General features: G+C 41.9%; 1 protein-coding gene across 4 annotated transcripts in view; it reads right to left on the bottom strand.

Moving 5' to 3' along the window:
- LOC126090967 (probable E3 ubiquitin-protein ligase HERC4) overlaps positions 1–24,264 on the bottom strand; it is a 230,695-nt gene that overhangs the window by 136,292 nt on the left and 70,139 nt on the right. For all 4 annotated transcript variants that reach the window (XM_049907026.1, XM_049907028.1, XM_049907027.1 and 1 more), the window contains exon 11: positions 12,509–12,677. In XM_049907026.1, the coding sequence (XP_049762983.1) occupies positions 12,509–12,677 (169 nt within the window). The remainder of the gene's footprint in view (positions 1–12,508; positions 12,678–24,264) is intronic.

Below are 24,264 nucleotides of genomic sequence, written 5' to 3'. Positions count from 1 at the left end.
ATCCTTTGTAAACACCGTCTGTGCCTTTGTAAACACCGTCTGTGCCTTTGTAAAAATTTCGGCAGAATTTATCTCTGGCTTTAGCCAGCTTTCAGTACCTATAACAATTTCAGCTTCAGTGCTTTCTAACAGCGCTTGAAGTTCCGGTACTTTACCAACGCAGCTTCGACAATTTACAATAACAATATTGATTGCTACTTGGTCCCCGCATGTCCTGACTTTGCCCCGCACCCTTTGAGCCTGTTGCCCTTTCTGTACTTGCCCAAGGTCATATAACCTAAAAAACCGCCCAGTCCACGCCACACAACCCCTGCTACCCGTGTAGCTACCTGCTGGGTGTAGGGGACTCGACCTATCCAGCGGAATCCGAAACCCCACCACCCTATGGCGCAAGTCGAGGAATCTGCAGCCCAAATGGTCAAAGAACCGTCTCAGCCTCTGATTCAGTCCCTCCACTCAGCTCTGTACCAAAGGTCTGCAGTCAGTCCTGTCGACGATGCTGTAGATGGTGAGCTCTGCTTTCATCCCACTAGCGAGACTGGCAGTCTTCACCAAATCAGAAGCCAGAGAGGATTTCCTCTGGATCCATAGTGACACACATCATTGGCGCCGACACGACTGACCACCTGCAGATGGGTGCACCCTGTACCCTTCATGGCATCCGGAGGGACCCTTTCCACATCTGGAATGACTCCCCCCGGTATGCACACAAAGTGGACATTGGTTTTCTTCCCCTCCCTTGCAGCCATATCCCTATGGGACCCCATTACGCACCCGATGTTGGAGCTCCCAACTACCAGTAAGCCCACCCTCTGCGATCGCCTGGATCTGGCAGACTGAGGGGCAACCTCTAGAACACAGGACAAGCAGCCATGTCCAGCCGAAGATCAGTATCAGCCGGAGGCCGAGCCTGAAACCAGTTAGTCAGACAAACTGGAGAGGCCTTCCGTTCAGCCCTCCGGAATGTCTTTCGCTCCCTGCCACACCTCAAGACGACATCCCACTCTACCATGGGTGAGGGGTCAGCCTCAATGTGGGCAGTATCCCGGGCAGCCACAGCCATAGTCCGATCGGGGGATGTGTCGTACGAGCTGGCCGTCCCCGACAAACCCCCATCCAGACCCCCACAGTGATGCCCATTGGCAACAGCCTCAAGCTGTGTGACCAAAGCCAACACTGCCTGAAGCTGGGAGCGAAGGGATGCCAACTCAGCCCGCATCCGAACACAGCAGTCGCTGTCCCTATCCGTGCTAAATACTGTTGTGCAAAGAATGTCTGAACTAATCTACCTAGAGTACAAACAATTTGACACAAAATTTAAATGGTTATTAAAATACAAGACTGCCTAGTAAACGCAGTAATGCTGCTACTTGCACACTGCTGACACACTGCTCGGTGGCAGAAGGCCATATTTGCACAACTTATGACTGATTCTATCCACTACCTTGGGATATATGGCAGAAAGGCATATCTGCCATTTCTTCTTCTGACGGTTCACTTCGCCAAGTGTTACATTCCTTGACACATTGTTTGTAACTGGCTGAGTAAACACTGCTTATCAGAATGCTTATCACGCATTGCCTTTTGTGTCCGAGGTGCTGTGGCTTACATATTTGTCTTGTCAGTGACACAAATGTACTAATCATTCCTCTTTTCTGGGTCTGGTGAGGATTCAGCAGTTTGTGCAGGTATCAGTCCATGTGTGTGTACTTTACACACTGTGTCCCAGGTTCTGACAATTCCCCATAACCAGCACTTCTAAAATGAGTAACTGTTGGTCCTCTTCTACCTCCACAATCAATTTTATGACGGCGTAAAGACTGTTCAGACATCTTGAAAAGTCACCAATCTGTTTCTCACCATGACTCCACAACACAAAACTCTGTCAACATATCAGTACCACATCTTAGATTTACAATATGTCAAGTATAATGCCAGTCTTTCGAAATGCTTCATGAGGAAATTCGTCACCAATGGACCAAGCAGACTATCCATGGCAGTGCTGTCCAGCTGTTCGTAAAAATGTGGCTTGTGGTACGATAGGCATAAAAAGAGCTTGCAGATATCATGTGGGAAAATGAAACCGATACGCTCCAGAGCATCTCTATGCGGGCAAGATGAATTTCCCTTCTTCTTATAGACAGGCTTGTCACATATCCTGTCACCAAGCATTTTAGAAATACTACTTGTCATGGATGATGGGCTGTACAATTGCCTTCTTCACTTAATAATACTTGGCAGGTGTGTAGAGGGAGCAAGAAAAGTGCAAGTAGTGTTTTTTTTTTTTTACTTGTGCGCAAGTCTACTTTTAAGGAGAAAAACGCACCCCGAAACGTAATTTGACATACTACATTTAGAGGGAATATGTTCATAATGATCATACATAAAACATACTAACATTTATTTTTCCCACACTCTTGGGCACAGCTTCACAAAGGCATTCACCACTTTTCCCTTTCTCGCAAGTATTTTGTCATCTAGAGAGATGATCCGACACTAGCAAGCCAAAGTAGCAGAATTTGTTGACTACATTCAACAAGAAGCCATCCAATCTTATGTCAGGCATACCTGTGTACCATTGAGCCATAATAACAGTCTTCTTTACATTCACAGACATAGGGAAGGGCTTAGACACAGAAGCAAATTTATCCATAAGCCTTTGAAGGTAGCTTTGAGTAAGAGCTACGAAGGCTGCATCAACAATGAATACAAGGCTGCTTACAAATAATTCCTCACTATAGTGCCTAGCTCTGAGTAGTAAGAAAGTTGTTTGCGATCAGCTGTGATTGTAGCTGGATGCCTAGTTCTGTTTCACAGAAAGCAACATTGAGAAGTAATGAGAAGGCTGTTCCATGGAGTGAGGGGGGGGGGGGGGGGCAGTACACAACCTTGACAAAATCCTCTTTGCATAACAAAAGAATCTAATGTGACTCCTCCAAATATCACAGCACCTTCCATATCACTGTGAAAAGTTTGTATCGTCAGAAGTTTTGGAGGGCACCCTATCATTACTAGTAAAGTATACAGCTCCTACCTGCTGACTGTGCCAAATGCCTTATTTTAGCAGATGAAAGCAATGAATAATGGGGTCGGTTTTCTGCTTGTAGCATTTTCCTTAATTGAAACCCACACTGAGACTCAGAGTACAAATACTTGGCAAGACTCTTTTCCAGTGATATTCAACCTTGAAATTCTGAAGCAGCAATTGCGATCACTGCAGTCATCTGTACCTTTGTACAGAGTGTATGTTGGGACAGTGCCCTCAGTCCAACATTTCAATAAAAGGTTGTGGAGCACTGGGAGCAGCAGTGTCAATTTGACAAATTTTGTGTGAATGTTGTCTTACAGGAAATTTCCTGCATTTAAACAGTTCTCTGAAGCTGCTGCTTAGTAGGAATGGCCTCCAATTCATGGTAAGTTGTCGATCGAGTAATTTCACCTATTGCTTTTGGGCTGATGTGGGCCAGATGTTAGCACGGGCTGGAGTATGTTCCACCCATTTTTATAGTTATCGGTTACAATTCTGATGACTATTCCAGCCACCTCTTTAAGTGGTGGCTGTCTTCGTAGGGGTGTGTTCAGGGCCCTTTTGATACCTGAAAACACTCCATCAATTTTCCCAACACTAACACACTACTGTATACTTGAACAAAGTTTCTGCCAGTATGTGTTAATGCAGTCATGGATGATGCGCTGAACAATTGCCTTCTTCACTTACAAGGGAACATTCCCAAGTGTAAAACAATCTTATTAGTGATACTTGGCAGGTGTGAAGAGGGAGCAAAAAAATGCAATAAGTACTTCTTTTAGTTCGTGTGCCAGCCTACTTTTAAGGAGAAAAACACACCCCGAAAGGTAATTTGGCATATTACATTTAGAGAGAATATCTCCATAATGATCATACATAAAAAATGTTTTTCACTTCACATTTGATGTGTAATTAACATTCTTGAAAACTGTATAGTCAACTTTTGTATTAATCTGAAAATTTTCAGAACACCCACCATCATTAATGAATTTTGAAAAATGAAAACCTTTGTTATAAGATTAATTAAAGAAGCTTTCAAGCCCCATACATCCATGTGCAATATACCTGATTTCTGAAGTAACATTTTTGGAAACTAAGCTGTATGCAAAGTGCTATTGGAGTAGTTTCAAATAACTAATTAAAATATCTAACCATTCATTATTAATCTAATTATTCATTTTACTTATGATTGGTTTTTGTTTTAAATTGTAATTACAGTTTACAATTTTATTGTTTTTTAGTTTACCATGTCACATACGTGTATTTTGTTAGATTAAAATAAAAGGTAACACATTATTATGATAGAAAAGCATTACAATAATGACATTCTGTAATAAAAAGCTTAAAACATAACTTTTTTATAACATGCTCATAAAATGAATGAAATTTCTTCATATACAGTACTGGCCATTATAATTGCTACACCAAGAAGAAATGCAGATGATAAACAGGTATTCATTGGACAAATACATTATACTAGAACTGACATGTGATTACATTTTCACGCAATTTGGGTGCATAGATCCTGAGAAATCAGTACCCAGAACAACCACCTCTGGCCGTAATAACGGCCCTGAAACACCTGGGCATTGAGTCAAACAGAGCTTTGATGGCGTGTACAGGTACAGCTGCCCATGCAGCTTCAACATGATACCACAGTTCATCAAGAGTAGTGACTGGCGTATTGTGACGAGCCAGTTGCTCGGCCACCATTGACCAGACATTTTCAATTGGTAAGAGATCTGGAGAATGTGCTGGCCAGGGCAGCAGTCGAACATTTTCTGTATCCAGAAAGGCCCGTACAGGACCTGCAATATGCGGTCGAACATTATCCTGCTGAAATGTAGGGTTTCACAGGTATCAAATGGAGGGTAGAGCCACTGGTCATAACACATCTGAAATGCAATGTCCTCTGTTCAAAGTGCTGTCAATGCAAACAAGAGGTGACCGAGACGTGTAAACAATGGCACCCCATACCATCACGCCAGGTGATACACCAGTATGGCGCTGACGAATACATGCTCCAAATTTGCATTCACCGCGATGTCACCAAACACGGATGTGACCATCATGATGCTGTAAACAGAACCTGGATTCATCCGAAAAAATGACGTTTTGCCATTCGTGCACCCAGGTTCATCGTTGAGTACACCATCGCAGGCGCTCCTGTCTGTGATGCAGCATCAAGGGTAACCGCAGCCATGGTTTCCCAGCTGATAGTCCATGCTGCATCAAACATCATTGAACTGTTCGTGCAGATGGTTGTTGTCTTGCAAATGACCCCATCTGTTGACTCAGGGATCGAGACGTGGCTGCATGATCCATTACAGCCGTGCGGATAAGATACCTGTCATCTCGACTGCTAGTGATATGAGGCCATTGGGATCCAGCATGGCGTTCCGTATTACCCTCCTGAACCCACCGATTCCATATTCTGCTAACAGTCATTGGATCTCGACCAACGTGAGCAGCAATGTCACGATATGATAAACCGCAATCGCGATAGGCTACAATCTGACCTTTATCAAAGTTGTAAATGTGATGGTACTCATTTCTCCTCCTTACACGAGGCATCACAACAACGTTTCACCAGGCAACGCCGGTCAACTGCCGTTTGTGTACGAGAAATCGGTTGGAAACTTTCCTCCTGTCAGCACGTTGTAGGTGTCACCACCGGCGCCAACCTTGTGCGAATGCTCTGAAAAGCTAATCATTTGCATATCACATTATCTTCTTCCTGTTGGTTAAATTTCGCGTCTGTAGCATGTCATCTTCATGGTGTAGCAATTTTAATGGCCAGTAGTGTAATATATACAATGTACAACCCAAATTAAGCACAATTTCAAATTGGATGATCCTCTAAATACCCTGATACATATTAGGCATATTTCAGTACATTGGTAAGTGTTGGTGAAGAAAATTGATTTTGGTCTAGTGACAGCAGTTTGAGTATATTGTTTCTCAAGTGGAGATTGACATAATAATTACTTTACACAACTAGATCTGGAAATAAGGTGACGAAGCTCTTCCAACTTCGAAAGCCATATATGTTCCACAGCTCTAGCTGAGCCATTGAGCTCTTTGAGATCACCAGGTGACAAAGTTCCTTGTCTACAGGTTGTTGTTGTTGTGGTCTTCAGTCCTGAGACTGGTTTGATGCAGCTCTCCATGCTACTCTATCCTGTGCAAGCTTCTTCATCTCCCAGTACCTACTGCAACCTACATCCTTCTGAATCTGCTTAGTGTATTGATCTCTTGGTCTCCCTCTACGATTTTTACCCTCCACGCTGCCCTCCAATGCTAAATTTGTGATCCCTCGATGCCTCAGAACATGTCCTACCAACCGATCCCTTCTTCTAGTCAAGTTCTGCCACAAACTTCTCTTCTCCCCAATCCTATTCAATACTTCCTCATTAGTTACGTGATCTACCCACCTTATCTTCAGCATTCTTCTGTAGCACCACATTTCGAAAGCTTCTATTCTCTTCTTGTCCAAACTAGTTATCGTCCATGTCTCACTTCCATACATGGCTACACTCCATACAAATACTTTCAGAAACTAGTTCCTGACACCTAAATCTATATTCGATGTTAACAAATTTCTCTTCTTGAGAAACGCTTTCCTTGCCATTGCCAGTCTACATTTTATATCCTCTCTACTTCGACCATCATCGGTTATTTTACTCCCTAAATAGCAAAACTCCTTTACTACTTTAAGTGTCTCATTTCCTAATCTAATTCCCTCAGCATCACCCGACTTAATTTGACTACATTCCATTACCCTCGTTTTGCTTTCGTTGATGTTCATCTTATATCCTCCTTTCAAGACACTGTCCATTCCGTTCAACTGCTCTTGCAAGTCCTTTGCTGTCTCTGACAGAATTACAATGTCATCGGCGAACCTCAAAGTTTTTACTTCTTCTCCATGAATTTTAATACCTACTCCGAATTTTTCTTTTGTTTCCTTTACTGCTTGCTCAATGTACAGATTGAATAACATCGGGGAGAGGCTACAACCCTGTCTCACTCCTTTCCCAACCACTGCTTCCCTTTCATGCCCCTCGACTCTTATAACTGCCATCTGGTTTCTGTACAAATTGTAAATAGCCTTTCGCTCCCTGTATTTTACCCCTGCCACCTTCAGAATTTGAAAGAGAGTATTCCAGTCAACATTGTCAAAAGCCTTCTCTAAGTCTACAAATGCTAGAAACGTAGGTTTGCCTTTTCTTAATCTTTCTTCCAAGATAAGTCGTAAGGTCAGTATTGCCTCACGTGTTCCAACATTTCTACGGAATCCAAACTGATCTTCCCCGAGGTCGGCTTCTACCAGTTTTTCCATTCGTCTGTAAAGAATTCGCATTAGTATTTTGCAACTGTGACTTATTAAACTGATAGTTCGGTAACTTTCACATCTGTCAACACCTGCTTTCTTTGGGATTGGAATTATTATATTCTTCTTAAAGTCTGAGGGTATTTCGCCTGTCTCATACATCGTGCTCACCAGATGGTAGAGTTTTGTCATGACTGGCTCTCCTGAGGCCATCAGTAGTTCTAATGGAATGTTGTCTACTCCCGGGGCCTTGTTTTGACTCAGGTCTTTCAGTGCTCTGTCAAACTCTTCACGCAGTATCTTATCTCCCATTTCATCTTCATCTACATCCTCTTCCATTTCCATAATATTGTCCTCAAGTACATCGCCCTTGTATAAACCCTCTATATACTCCTTCCACCTTTCTGCTTTCCCTTCTTTGCTTAGAACTGGGTTGCCATCTGAGCTCTTGATATTCATATAAGTGGTTCACTTCTCTCCAAAGGTCTCTTTAATTTTCCTGTAGGCAGTATCTATCTTACCCCTAGTGAGACAAGCCTCTACATCCTTACATTTGTCCTCTAGCCATCCCTGCTTAGCCATTTTGCATTTCCTGTCGATTTCATTTTTGAGACGTTTGTATTCCTTTTTGCCTACTTCATTTACTGCATTTTTATATTTTCTCCTTTCATCAATTAAATTCAATATTTCTTCTGTTACCCAAGGATTTCTATTAGCCCGCGTCTTTTTACCTACTTGATCGTCTGCTGCCTTCACCACTCCATCCCTCAGAGCTACCCATTCTTCTTCTACTGTATTTCTTTCCCCCATTCCTGTCAATTGTTCCCTAATGCTCTCCCTGAAACTCTCTACAACCTCTGGTTCTTTCAGTTTATCCAAGTCCCATCTCCTTAAATTCCCACCTTTTTGCAGTTTCTTCAGTTTCAATCTGCAGTTCATAACCAATAGATTGTGGTCAGAATCTACATCTGCCCCAGGAAATGTCTTACAATTTAAAACCTGGTTCCTAAATCTCTGTCTTACCATTATATAATCTATCTGAAACCTGTCAGTATCTCCAGGCTTCTTCCATGTATACAGCCTTCTTTCACGATTCTTGAACCAAGTGTTAGCTATGATTAAGTTATGCTCTGTGCAAAATTCTACAAGGCGGCTTCCTCTTTCATTCCTTCCCCCCAATCCATATTCACCTACTATGTTTCCTTCTCTCCCTTTTCCTACTGACGAATTCCAGTCACCCATCACTATTAAATTTTCGTCTCCCTTCTCTACCTGAATAATTTCTTTTATCTCATCATACATTTCATCTATTTCTTCATCATCTGCAGAGCTAGTGGGCATATAAACTTGTACTACTGTAGTAGGCATGGGCTTTGTGTCTATCTTGGCCACAATAATGCGTTCACTATGCTGTTTGTAGTAGCTAACCCGCACTCCTATTTTTTTATTCATTATTAAACCTACTCCTGCATTACCCCTATTTGATTTTGTATTTATAACCCTGTAATCACCTGACCAAAAGTCTTGTTCCTCCTGCCACCGAACTTCACTAATTCCCACTATATCTAACTTTAACCTATCCATCTCCCTTTTTAAATTTTCTAACCTACCTGCCCGATTAAGGGATCTGACATTCCACGCTCCGATCCGTAGAACGCCAGTTTTCTTTCTCCTGATAACGACGTCCTCTTGAGTAGTCCCCGCCCGGAGATCCGAATGGGGGACTATTTTACCTCCGGAATATTTTACCCAAGAGGACGCCATCATCATTTAATCATACAGTAGAGCTGCATGTCCTCGGGAAAAATTACGGCTGTAGTTTCCCCTTGCTTTCAGCCGTTCGCAGTACCAGCACAGCAAGGCCGTTTTTGTTAATGTTACAAGGCCAGATCAGTCAATCATCCAGACTGTTGCCCCTGCAACTACTGAAAAGGCTGCTGCCCCTCTTCAGGAACCACATGTTTGTCTGGCCTCTCAACAGATACCCCTCCGTTGTGGTTGCACCTACGGTACGGCCATCTGTATCGCTGAGGCACGCAAGCCTCCCCACCAACGGCAAGGTCCATGGTTCATGGGGGGGGATATATGATACTCTAAACCAGGCCTGGTAAAGTGTGGCCTGCATGCCATTCCCCTCCAGCAAGCACTTCCCCCTCCAAGTTTACTCACACCATGTCATCATGGCCACTCTGCAGCACACGGTGCACTTGTACATCAGCAGCCAGGAGGGCTACCAGTATACAGCAATGATTGCACTTACAGCCCAGGTGTCAATTCTTTCTGGACTCTATCACCAAATATTTCTACTGCCGCAAGCTCCTTAGTTTTACAAAGACTGATTTGTTTCTGCTTGGTGTTTTATCAGAATGAATCATTCTGGGCGCAAGCCTCACTTTTGTCACTACTAGTATATAATCAGTGTCGCAGACAGGACTGTGGAAGAAGCGCACGAGGATAAAATGACTGAGAACCTTCCTCTTCCTAAAGTAACACCTCATTGATGCCAGTGTCTGAAGTAAAGATGTATTCAGAAAACCTTGTGCCTTATCTTACCTTTAAAGTATGTGTTGGTGACACACACTTGATACAAAATTCAAGGAGGCGTAAACCATTTCATTCTCCTTGCCCAACCAATGTATGCCCAAGCAGCAGAATCACATCTGATAAGGGCATTGGAATCGTCTAGAATAGACAGTCAGTCCCCAGCGTGCACTCCTTGCACCACTTCACGGAACTGTTCCTGTAAGTCTGCATTCGAGGTCAGTGCTGATGCACATTGGCTATCAGATGAAATCCAGATCAGGATTTGAGAATCTTCACTGCAAACCACTAGTTAAATCTTTGCATAAAAATTTCTTAGTTCATTTGTGATGTCAAACTCAGATAAAATTCCAAGGTTTCGATGATATCCACCATCATCTTCACCAGGAACTAAAACTGACTGTCATGACTGGCAAAGTTCTGTCTTCCATAGCCACTGAATGGCATCCAATTGGTTGGACTACATCATGAAGGCATGTACAGAAGTAGTTCGCTTTACGCTCCTATCTGGCATTGCTTGCAGCACTTTCCATCGCATCAGGTGGTGAAAGTACTCCTCTGTGTTTTTTCCTTGTCAAGAGCACAGTTCCATGCACTGCTTCCATGCATAGCTTGTTTTCACATAGTCAGATTTCAACAGCTTCTCTGATCACAAAGTCCCAATAGTTCGAAGCATAGGCCAGTATTCTTGTTCTGTTCAAACGAGATCTTGTGCTTATTTAATAAGCTGCATTCTGCCACCGTTGTTTTATGAAAGTGCCTGTATTTAAGGTGGCATTGACACTCGATGCAATGATCGGCAACCATCCATATAGACTGGCCCACGTAAATTTTGCCACACTCACAAGGGATGTTATGAATTTCCAGCACTCTCAGGCAGGGATTATCTTTAACAGGTCACAATATTTCTCTAATTTTTCTGGATGACTGGAAGACTGGTCTGATTCCTTGCCTGTTTAGGACTCTACCTACCTGGGCACATGTTGCACTCACATACTAAGGCTACGTACACATTTTCCATATTACTTGGCTCTGAAGAAGAATATAGTAGAAAAGCTTCATTTTTAAAAAATGGGGGGGGGGGGGGGGGGGGGGGGGAAGCAGGGTTAAACTTTTATTTCTTTCCTTTCTAACATTTTTCATCCTAACTTTTCCCTACACATTTCTGTTGTCTGCCTTTCTTCTTAGTTCTCTTCCTTACCTCCATAGATTAAAAGTTAAGCAAAATACTCCATGTTGTTCTTAGTTTTACTGCAAGCAATGCTGTAATAAAATTTTTATTGCATGCACCACCTGACACTTTAGTGTTAAATCTGAAAATTGTCTAATTTGACCAAAACTGGTAATAACAGTTGATAAAAGTAATCTAAACTCTTTTATTCATTAAATAATAAAACAGATCACTGACTTCCACATTTAATGTGGTGTGGAATGCCTAATAAGTAAATGTATGAGAAAACATATATTTACATAAAAATTATGATATACTAAGCATGCTTCACAATCACTAATTTCACAGGTAAAGACATTCACTCATGAGCAATTGGAGATACTAGCTGTATTGGGAAAAAAGTGCTATCTTCACAGCAAATGGAGTATTACAGACAGAACATGGGAGCTCAAATGATGAGACATTCCATCTTCAACGTTGTGTAGACAGTTGGCTCTTCATTTTAACAATGTGCTATGAGTAGCTTAATTCATGGAAAACCTTTGTCACTAGAATCAACTACTGTGGGCAACAATGTGTTGATGACACGGGTCATCATAAACTATTGAAGTCTGTAAAAGCAGAAAAGCAAATCACAGAAAACAGAGCACTTGCTAATTCAATGCTGGGCAAAAACAACTGATGAGTAACTATCATTGACAATCAGCTATTGATTATGCAAGGCAGAAGCCATCACCACATATATGTTCCTCTGCTCACTCCATCACAGGACATATGAAATTATCAACAGCTCAAGAACACCCGCATGGATGCTAGAAACATTGGCAATGGTCACCAAGGCTGCTAAGGCATGGCACATGTATGTACACACAGATGGATACAGTATGAACTGGTCAAAACCACATTACATGATCCATCACACTTACTACAGGTCACCATTCAAGCAGCTGGCCAAGGAATCCTCATGTTGGAGCTGTTAATACAGGATAGAATGGAACCCTTGGTACACCTAACATCGTCTTTCTTCAGTGAATGACACAAACTGTCTATTAACATGCCACCATTTGTTCACTTACGGCATTTGCAGGTAACCAGTAGCTTCAATAAGATCCACTGGTCCCAAATTGTGTCCATACTCTAACAAAGGTACCCCAGTCCCCACGGTCACCTGACCTCACTCCCTCTAAGCACCCCCTGGTACCCCTCAAGCTGGATGTGTGTACTTTAGACTTGGCTCGAAGCACAGAGTCGTGAGCAGCAGTTTAATGACCATGAATCTGGATGGCTCCTAACTGCTTCTTATGCCTTAAGAAAACAGTGACTCCATAGCAAAATGGTGTGTTGTGTTATATTCTATTAGCCAGGTATCTCTAATGCAATTGATTATAGGTTAAGAGGTGTGAACAGATACATGATAAGTAAACAAAAAATTACTCACTAGTCTTTTTATTGACTGATTTTCAATTTTACTTAATAAAGTGAAGAATCTCTCAGCAACTGTCAAGTCAACACCATGGTGCCTTGAAGTACAGCAGTAGTGACCATCATCTTGTAAGAGAAAAGAACTATTGATGCAAGCCTGACTGCTGAACACAGTCTCAACATATCTGAAAATCAGAATCATGTATTTGATGTTTCAGTTATTAGTATTTCAAAAGGCAAGATCACACTATAATTAGAAATGCAAATATGAAAACATATACTCCTCTACTACACATTTCAACCACGTGCATATCACATTGTATTTCTTTAGTATTAAAAGATACTTGCATGTAAAAACAATTTCTTGTTTCGGAAAACTATATGGGGAAATAGGTATCTTGATCCATGAATTCACATGTTTTACACTGGGTGAGGGAGGAAGAGGAGACTCAAGCAGTATTAATGTACTTGGAGATTCACTGGCAGAGAATACAAAATACTGTAGTTCAAACAATGGAAACTCCAGGTCTGAATATCATCATTAGGAAAAGTTCAAACAATGGGAACTCCAGGTCTGAATATCATCATATTAGGAAAAGGATAGACTGCTATTCACCATAAAGATGACCCACTGAGTCGCAAACAGGCACAATGGTTCAAAATGGTTCAAATGGCTCTGAGCACTATGGGACTTAACTGCTACGGTCATCAGTCCCCTAGAACTTAGAACTACTTAAACCTAACTAACCTAAGGACAGCACAAACACCCAGCCATCACGAGGCAGAGAAAATCCCTGACCCCGCCGGGAATCGAACCCGGGAACCCGGGCGTGGGAAGCGAGAACGCTACCGCATGACCACGAGATGCGGGCAGGCACAATGAAAAGACTGTTAAACATTATAGCTTTTGGCCAAAGCACTCTAGTCGAAGCTGCCAGTGGTAGCAGTTTTGTGTGTGTGTGTGTGTGTGTGTGTGTGTGTGTGTGTGTGTGTGTGTGCGCGCTCTTTGCTGAAGAAGGTTTTGGACAAATGTTGTAATATGTAATAGCCTTTTCATTATGTGTGTCTGCAACTCAATGGGTCATCTTTATGCTGAGCAGCAATCTATCCTTTTCCAGATACTGTGTTCATTTCCTAATACATCACACTTTTTTTAATTTCATTATATTATTATATTATTACCACCCCTTTTTTCATACAAGTAGATTATAATACCTGAAAAGCATGCAAGAATTATAAGAATCAAAATTAAAAGATTTTCTAATGAATGTCTATATACCATTGTAAACTTAATTTCTGATTAAATGACTCCAAAAATGAGATTCTCTCTCTCAAAAAAAAAAAAAAAAAAAAAATCTGGCTGTACTTTCTGAAATTCTTTGGTACTTACAGTGTGTAATTACACAGGTATGATTGTTTTTTAGAGTGAGATCACTCAATTTATGCTGTGATGGTTAGCTTAGCTCTAAATGGGATACTGTGCTAAGTCTAATAGTCAAGTTTTGAGAAGAGAAAGGGAATACTTAAGAATGACTTCCATTTTAATTTTTAGCTAGATTAAAGTCATTCAAGAGAAATTATGGGCCAAGAGTAGTAGGAAAGAAAAGAAGCTTGTCTTATAAGATGAGTCACCTCTCACCATATGCAACACAACAACCACTGCTTGCTGGGAAAGAAGACAAATTGTGAACTGCTGTGAGCATTCTGAACTGAAGAATAAGTACCATATTTTTAATCAACTAATTAAATACTTCAAGAACACTGACAACTAATACATTGCAATCACTATTTAGTGGCATAAATACATTTTATTATGACCAACATTCACTGCTAGGTGAAATACATTACTTCACTGTGCCAAGAAGTCTTTCTTTGATAACAGTTTCTCTAAAGAATATAGACGAGCAGTTAATCCCAACATTCACAAGTTCTTATCCGTACCCGCTTTTTTGTTTCTTAGCATTTGCGTAATGAGAGCAAAGTTAGACTTTTCACTTTTCGCTTCTCAAGTCTTGATTGTAAGACTTATTACACTATCCCCTTTAGAGCTAACAAAAGCACCACAGCACAGATAGAGGGACCTCACTCTAAAAGCCTGTCATACTTGTGTAATTACATCCTGTAAATTCGAAAGGAATGAGCTAAGAAGCACTGAGACATGCTGTTGTACAGAGGGCCATTAGAGTTTTTATTTAAAATGCTTTTTTCAAAAATACACTGAGTAACTTTATTGGAATGTCTGCAGTGAGACTTGAATCACAGTTACCTCAAATACTAAGTTCACACCCTGCCATCAATTTACTACAAACTAACACTCAATCCTCAACCTATTCCATTCAAACATTTTGTTTTCAATTTTTAAAAATTTATTTCACTCCCCCTTTCATTGAAACAAAGTTTAAATTATTTATCTCTTTAAGTCAAATTCTTTCAGGCTGTTATGATCAAAGCTCCTGATCAAGTGTGTAAAGCAAGTTGTGGTCTATTTTGCCAGTATCAACCAACTTTTTCCTACTTAAGGCTGACTACAGGTAGTTTATGCTGCTAACTCACTACTCACATTGGCGACACAGCCCAGCAATGATTAAACAAGCCTGCTGAGTCTTATTTCAAATTAAGCTTGCGGTATTGCTGCTCACCACACTGCTCACTATAATCCTTGTGCTCACTATAATCCTTGTCAGGTTATCTTAAGCTGATTTGTGTTTTGAGCCCCAATCCTCAAATTTCAAGTGTGACTGGCTGCTTCAGTCACTCTAGTGCTGCTATTGTTTACAGGGTTGTTCCTCGTTTATGCAGTTTCTTGGGCACCATACATCTATGTCAACATTCACACACTGTAAATCACTGAATTACATCGCAGACAGTACTTACCACTGTCTCACGTATTAGGTTTTTTTTCCTCTGTTGCAGACATGTATGCAGCATCTACTCTCATCTTAATCAGCCACTTAACAGAAATCATTTAGTTCCAATACGATGGATGTAGAGGAGTTATGAGCAAAGTTTAACCTGGCTATAAATCACACTCTCGATGGGTACTGCATGTGTTGAGTACTTGTATTATGGATTGCACAGACTCCCATATGGAAGGCATAGAAATAGGGATCCCTAGTGTTTAGAAGCAACAGAAAAGTGTTGAAAATAAAGAAAAAGTGACAAGGTCTGGATGGAATCCCAATTCGGCTTTACAGAGTGTAATCTCCGACACTGGTCCCTTGCTTCATGAATTTCTTGCACAATGCGAAGTTCTACGCAACTGGAAAAAAGCACAGATGACTCCTGTTACAAGTAGGTTAAAAGAATGCATCAGCAAAATACAGACCAATATCCTTAACATCAGCTTCCTGTAGAATGCTTGAGCATAGTCTAAGTTTAAATGTAATACATTTCCTTTTGGCAGTAAAGCTTCTGTCCTCAAATCAGCACAGATTTAGAAAGCAGTGAAAGTGCGAAACTCAGCTTGCCCTTTCCTCACACATCATCCTGTGAGCAATAGATGAAAAGCAAGAGTCAGATTCCATATTCCTAGATTTCCAGTAAGTGTGACACAGTGCCCAACACAGACTGGTAACAAAGGTCTGAGTGTATGGAATAAGTTCCCAGATAGGCAAGTGGCTCGAAAACTTCTTACACAATAGAAAACAGTGCATTGTTCCGGATGGGGAGTGTTTGTCAGAGAAAATGTTATCATCAGTGGTGCCCCAAGGAAGTGTGATAGGATCACTCTTGTTCTCTATATAAATAAATGATCTGATGGATAGTGTGAGCAGCAATGCGCAAATGTTTGCTGATGCAGTAAGCATACATGATGACTTAGACAGAATTTCTATTTCTTGTGATGCCAACGTAGAAAAAACACAAGTTAATGCAAATAAGCAGGGAAAACAATCCCGTAATGTTTGAATACAGTATTAGTGGTGTGCTGCTCAACACAGTCATATTGATTAACTGTCTAGGCGTAACGTTGCAAAGTGACCGAAATTGAACAATCAAATAAGGTCAGCAATGCAGAAGGCAAATGGCTGACCTCAGTTTATTGGGAGAATTGTAGTAAAGTGTAGTCCATCTATAAAGGAGATCATGTACGGAATGCTACTGTGACCCATTCTGGATTACTGCTTGAGTGTTTGGGATCATCAATAGGTTTGATTAAAGCAGTGGTTCCCAAAACTTCTGAGACCACTTCCCCTGAAAAAGATCATACAGAAACCAATTACCCCCCCCCCCCCCCCCCCAACAGAGATTAACATCTAATTTAAGTTTACATTGGGGAAAAATTGTTTGAATATCTTTACATTCAAAATTATAGGGAAACACACAATACTTCATTAACATTCAAAAACAACTCTCACATGTTTTTGTAGGTGTTACATTAAACCAAGAAATAATAATAGCCAACAAAATAGTTGGTACTGCATATTTTTAATTTTTTAAATATTGTATTCGGTCCCAATCGATGCTCATCATTAACTGTGTTCAAAGTTCAATTGGTTCTTTACTTTTGTTTACACTGTCACCATAGTTACAAATCCATTTTTACACGTAGAACTTGTGGCCAATGGAATCAGTATTCTTACAGCTTTTTCTGATAATAATGGATTCCTGGCACCAGTCTTTCTCCAAAGTGTTGCTAATTCTGTTTTAGAGAAATATATTTTCTATGTGTTGTCTTCACATAGTTCAAGAAATACTGCTTGGGCTTGAACGTCACTATTTGAAAAAGTTTCATCATTCACTGAAAATTGTCTTAAGACCCAGATATTTACCTGTTGGGAGTTCAGGAAAGTAGTTACTGACTGAATTTATTACTGACAACTAGTGCTGGTTTATTTCATGTCCAAATGAACACTTTCCATTGCTTGTGACGAGCATCATTGTCAGTTCTGAAAATACTGAAATTTCAAACTTCAGCACTGTGTTAGTGAAGCCTCAATCTGTGAATAAAACTGGTAGCTTTATCTTCTGCTGTCAAAATATTCATTATATTTCCTTACAAGCGAAAGTTAGGCATATTTATCTACACAGAGAAACCCACAGCATACATCATTTCAGAAATAATTGTATTATTTGTTGTTTCGGCATGTAGAGCTGTCTCCTTTTATGTCTTCACCCTTTGTGGAAGGAAAGTTATTTGTTGTCAAAGTGCGAGTTCACTTGTGTCCAATGATTCCAAGAACTAAGATTCTTCTCTCAGCTCTTCTCTGCCTGACTGATTAGTGGTATACTTTCAGGTGTTCAGCCAGGTTGTTGTTCCTATTTTATGCAACTATTTTAATGACAGAACCAGCCGTCTTCTTCAGGTGCTGCTAGTTTTGCTGTTATTTGTACTTGCTGCCTGGACCCCAACCAGACTGTGAACTATTGTTGGCTTTGTGTCACTACTTATAGTAGATTGTGAGTCCAACTCTTGATGCCCACTATGTCCTTGATGCTCTTTTGTTTTTCAGACCCCACGTTGTCTCAGCATCCCCCACTTATGGTGGATACAGTGGCCAGACCCAAGCATTACTTAAGCTGAATCCTCCCTCCCAGTGTTTTATGTTTTCTGACACCTTTATTTTGATACACTCCTCATGATGCCCCAGAAACTTGGTTTTTGTACTATGATTTTGCTCTCATTATAATTGTCCCAGAAATCTATAAAGTTTTCTCCACACATGCCGAAGAATGTTAGCTGGCTCTCTTTTTAAAGTACCATCACTAATTTTACATTAGGTTGAGTTGAGTTTAAAAGTTCTGTGAACTCTTCAACATTCTATTCCATGTGGCCACGTCCACATATGTATCATCCACATATCAATAAGAACATGTTGGTTTAAACTTGGCTGATCCTAACGCCTTTGTTTCAAATTGTTCCATGTGCAGGTTCGCAACAAAAGGCAATGATGGACTACACATTGCCACATTATCAGTTTGTTCATTATATTTTCCACTGAATAGGAAATGAGTTGACGGTAGAATAGGTGACAAAGTTCAGGAAAGGCGTCGCAGAACTTTATGGCTATTGGTTCCATGGATTCAGCAGGTGGGACACTCAAAAAGACGGAAACTACATCAAAGCTGGCCATAATATCTTTAACCTGGAGCCACTCATGTACAAAAGTAGCTGAGTTGTGAATGTTGTGTTTGCACTTGCCCACATATTCATTGCACAGAGCTGGTTTATGGACCAAGCGACACAAGTGACCACATAAGATGCAGAGCTGAGAGAATGCAAGAGACTCCAAGGAGCAAAATGTGTACACAGCGTATATCATAAATAGTAGTAAAAACAACGCAATTCCATGCTCATTATACCTAAATCTTTTTAAACGTCTTATCAAGAGCCCAAGGAATGGCAAATAATGTGTGAAGGAAGGGGTGACAGTAGGGGTGGGAGGGTGCTGAATGATGAGAATGTGTTTCAGATATTTTGTCAGTTGGTGTGTATTTGCACCAATACTGTTAGCTTTGGGCCTTATACAAATGCCATCCTTGTATACCTTAGTACAATCACGATAACACAGGTGCTCATGTTCTAAGACATTACATGGCATTTCTGATGCATTTATAAGAGCCATCATCTTTCTCTCAATATTATTCATTGGATTGTGTGTGCAACTTTTATTCTACAATGGAAATGTCAGCTTGAAGCACATACTGAATTCAGTACTGTGAAACAATTTTTAGATTGTAAATTGTGACTAAGCAAGCTGGGATATTTTTACTTCCCCTCTTTTTTGCAATCTGCCTCCTTAAATTCATTTTTTCACTTTTAACCAATTACCACTAACATAAGTGCATATAATCTGCATTTACATAAAAGAGGAAGGTTGGCCATCAGTTTTTAAGAATATAACACCAGATATAATTTTGTGCTTAGTTTTATATATGTAACTGCTTTGCAAATTTATTTCAAATATTCCTAGTTCGTATATTTTGTTATAGCGCAAAATCAGTACTTGTTTTGTAACTTAAATTATATTGTTGATGTATAAACAAATATAAATTCTATAATGATTATAAACATTTGGAAGATGAAACACTAGCATTATTTAAGTATTTATTTGACTCTATTTGAAAACATGTTAGCAAAGTCAGACCTTAATTAATTACAAAGTAATTAAGTTTTGTCAGAAGTATTGTTTGCATAACGACATTTGTTAATTTAATGATTTAAACAAATAATTCAGCCTAAGCCTTGTAGTAGAAGAAACTGTTAAAAAGAACCAATTTTTCCATGTACGCAGTTAATTGAATGAGTTAAGTTTTAATTTAATTTCTGTAAATTTAACTTTGCACAATATGTAGTTTCAGTACCTATTAGTGTGAGGATATAAAATGGCCCGATTTTTGGTCACGAGACAGTCAGTCAACGGCCGAGTTTCAGACGAGGAACATGTGTTGGTTAGAATGACAACAATGCATCAATTTAAGAGTGTAGTAAAAACAAAGATGATGTGACTTACCAAACGAAAGAGCTGGCATGTTGATAGACACACAAACAAACACAACATACACACAAAATTTAAGCTTTCGCAACCAACGGTTGCTTCATCAGGAAAGAGGGAAGGAGAGGGAAAGACGAAAGGATGTGGGTTTTAAGGGAGAGGGTAAGGAGTCATTCCAATTCCGGGAGCGGAAAGACTTACCTTAGGGGGAAAAAAGGACAGGTATACACTCGCACACACACACACATATCCATCCGCATATACACAGTCACAAGCAGACATTTGTAAACACAAAGAGTTTGGGCAGAGATGTCAGTCAAGGCGGAAGTACAGAGGCAAAGATGTTGTTGAAAGACAGGTGAGGTATGAGTGGTGGCAACTTGAAATTAGCGAAGGTTGAGGCATGGCGGATAACGAGAAGAGAGGATATACTGAAAGGCAAGTTCCTATCTCCGGAGTTCTGACAGGTTGGTGTTAGTGGAAAGTATCCAGATAACCCGGCCGGTGTAACACTGTGCCAAGATGTGCTGGCCGTGCACCAAGGCATGTTTGGCCACAGGGTGATCCTCATTACTAACAAACACTGTCTGCCTGAGTCCATTCATGCGAATGGACAGTTTGTTGCTGGTCATTCCCACATAGAAAGCTTCACAGTGTAGGCAGGTCAGTTGGTAAATCACGTGGGTGTTTTCACACATGTGTTCCAGGCAGGGTTCAATTTGGAAAGTGTCATAGCCAGATTACGCTCACATATTATATTCTCCCAGGCTTGTCTGACATTTGGCATTACCCCCAAAGGGCTCACACTTAAAGTTCCCATCTCTGGCTGTAACCCTTCTTTCCATCAGTCCCTATGCCAGTTCCAAACTGAACAATCCATTCCCCTCACCCACCTAATCCTTCACCTACACATTAAGTCAGCCAATGAACACACCCGTCAACTCCTATCCTTAATAAAAGTCCTCAATCTTTCCTCCCCAACATCCACACTGGCTGTTCACAGCATCCTCCTACAGGCCAACCAATCTCCTGGTTTCCCACCTCCGGAAAGGCAACTCACTCACCCTTCACAACCTTTCCAGCAAACCTCAACCTCCTCTCATTGCACACAGACCCAGTCTCTCCCATCTACTCAATCTCCCACTTCCAGCTCCACTCCCCCCAAAACCTCAAAATTCCAATCAACACAATCTGGAAGCACAACACCCTAATTCAGTAGTTAACCTTTCCTCCAAACCTCTCTCCCAATCTGAAACCTCTGTCCTATCCAAAGGCCTCACCTTCAGCCCCACTCCCAGATCCAACCAAACAGCCCTCGTCAAAAATTTACTGTCCTACACTCGTACTCTCTGCTGGAAATATCACTTTGCCACGAAGAAAAATGATCTTAATCCTACTCCTAATGATCCAACTCCCCAAGACACTATCCAAATTGAACCTGCCTGGAACAGTTCCGTCCTCCGTCACAGCGGGACCCACCTCCTCTTCCTCAAAATCACCCTCTTCAAACCTTCCAGGAATTTCTGACTTCCAGCCTTGCCTCTCAATCCTTCTTAAAACACCTTAATCCTACTCCCAACATCACCACTTCTGAAGCCCAGGCTATCCGTGATCTGAGGGCTGACCGATCCATCGTCATTCTTCCGGTGGACAAGGGTTCCACGACCGTGGTACTTGATTGTTGGGAGTACGTGGCTGAGGGACTACGTCAGCTTTCAGACAACACTACAGACAAAGTTTGCCAAGGTAATCCCATTCCTGATGTCCAGGCAGAGCTTCAAGGAATCCTCAGAACCTTATGCCCCCTACAAAACCTTTCACCTGACTCCATCAAACCCCCTGACCCCACCGACACCCCGCACTCCTATCTTCTACCTTCTTCCTAAAATTCACAAACCCAATCATCCCGGCCGCCCCACTGTAGCTGGAACCAAGCGCCCACAGAACGTATCTCTGCCTACGTAGATCCAACACCTTCAACCCATTACATTCAGTCTCCCATCCTTCATCAAAGACACCAACCACTTTCTCGAACGCCTGGAATCCTTACCCAATCTGTTACCCCCGGAAACCATCCTTGTAACCATTGATGCCACTTCCTTATACACAAATATTCCGCATGGCCAGGGCCTCGCTGCGATGGAGCACTTCCTTCCACGCCGATCACCTGCCACCATACCTAAAACCTCTTTCCTCATTACCTCAGTCAGCTTCATCCTGCCCACAACTACTTCACTTTCGAAGGCCAGACATACCAACAATTAAAGGGAACAGCCATGGGTACCAGGATGGCCCCCTCGTACGCCAACCTATTCATGGGTCGCTTAGAGGAAGCCTTCTTGGTTACCCAAGCCTGCCAACCCAAAGTTTGGTACAGATTTATTGATGACATCTTCATGAACTGCACTCACAGTGAAAAAGAACTCCAGAATTTCCTCTCCAACCTCAACTCCTTTGGTTCCATCAGATTCACCTGGTCCTACTCCAAATCCCATGCTACTTTCCTTGACGTTGACCTCCATCTGTCCAATGGCCAGCTTCACACGTCCGTCCACATCAAACCCACCAACAAGCAACAGTACCTCCATTATGACAGCTGCCACCCATTCCACATCAAACGGTCCCTTCCTTACAGCTTAGGTCTTCGTGACAAACGAATCTGCTCCAGTCCGGAATCCCTGAACCATTACACCAACAACCCGAAAACAGCTTTCGCATCCCGCAACTACCCTCCCGACCCGGTACAGAAGCAAATAACCAGAGCCACTTCCTCATCCCCTCAAACCCAGAACCTCCCACAGAACAACCCCAAAAATGCCCCACTTGTGACAGGATACTTTCCGGGACTGGATCAGACTCCGAATGTGGCTCTCCAGCAGGGATACGACTTCCTCAAATCCTGCCCTGAAATGAGATCCATCCTTCATGAAATCCTCCCCACTACACCAAGAGTGTCTTTCCACCGTCCACCTAACCTTCGTAACCTCTTAGTTCATCCCTATGAAATCCCCAAACCACCTTCCCTACCCTCTCGCTCCTAGCCTTGTAATCGCCCCCGGTGTAAAACCTGTCCCATGCACCCTCCCACCACCACCTACTCCAGTCCTGTAAACCGGAAGGTGTACACGATCAAAGGCAGAGCCATGTGTGAAAACACCCACGTGATTTACCAACTGACCTGCCTACACTGTGAAGCTTTCTATGTGGGAATGACCAGCAACAAACTGTCCATTCGCATGAATGGACTCAGGCAGACAGTGTTTGTTGGTAATGAGGATCACCCTGTGGCCAAACATGCCTTGGTGCACGGCCAGCACATCTTGGCACAGTGTTACACCGTCCGGGTTATCTGGATACTTTCCACTAACACCAACCTGTCAGAACTCCGGAGATGGGAACTTCCCTTTCAGTATATGTGTACATAATTTATGGAGATTTTTTTTCCAATTACTGGTCGGTGGTACCTCTTCTACCAGTAAAAAAGAAACAAACAATAGAAAACGCAGAATGGAATGTAACAATATTGTGAAAAGGAAAGTTGTTACTCACCATATAGCAGAGAGGTCGAGTCGCAGATAGGCACAACAATGAGACTGTCACTAATATAGCTTTCAGCTAGTAAGGCCTTCGTGAAAATTAGACAGCAAAAACACACACATACAAACTTATGCAAACTCAACTCTCATACACGAAAGCTGTCTCAGACATTTGAGGCTACACTGCGAGCAGCAACACCGGTGCACAATGGGAGTGGCAACAGGGTGGGGGTAAGGAGGAGGCTGGGGTGGGGAAGGGGAGGGAAAGTAGGATAGAGGTGGCAGACAATGACGCGCTGTTGGGGAGCGTGCAGGGTTGAGGTGGGAAGAGGCTAGTGCAGCTATTTGCAGTCGGGAGTTTGGATGGAAGGTAATGAAGTGGTGGTGGGGGGGGGGGGGGGGTTGGAAAAGGAGGAAAGTAATAGAATTGTAGAATTGGATGCGACAGAGGAATGAGGGTTGTGCATCGCTGGAATCCTGACAGGGAAAGACTCGATGGGAGAAGACAATGATTAACAAAGGTTGAGGCCAGGAGGGTTCAAGAACGTAGGATATATTGCAGGGGAAGTTCCCGACAGCGCAATTCAGAAAGTTGGTGCTGGTGGGAAGGATCCATATGGCACAGGCTGTGAAGTAGTCACTGAAATGAAGGATGTCATGTTTGGCAGTGTGCTCAGCAACAGGGTGGTCTACTTGTTTCTTGGCCACAGTTTGTCAGTGGCCATTCATGCAGACAGACAGCTTGTTGGTTGTCATGCCCACAGAGTGCAGCACAGTGGTTGCAACTTAGCTCGTAGATCACA

Source organism: Schistocerca cancellata, chromosome 1, assembly GCF_023864275.1.
Source record: "Schistocerca cancellata isolate TAMUIC-IGC-003103 chromosome 1, iqSchCanc2.1, whole genome shotgun sequence".
Lineage (NCBI taxonomy): Eukaryota > Metazoa > Arthropoda > Insecta > Orthoptera > Acrididae > Schistocerca > Schistocerca cancellata.
Note: the sequence above shows the minus strand (reverse complement) of the source record. Positions and strands in the feature narration are given on the sequence as shown.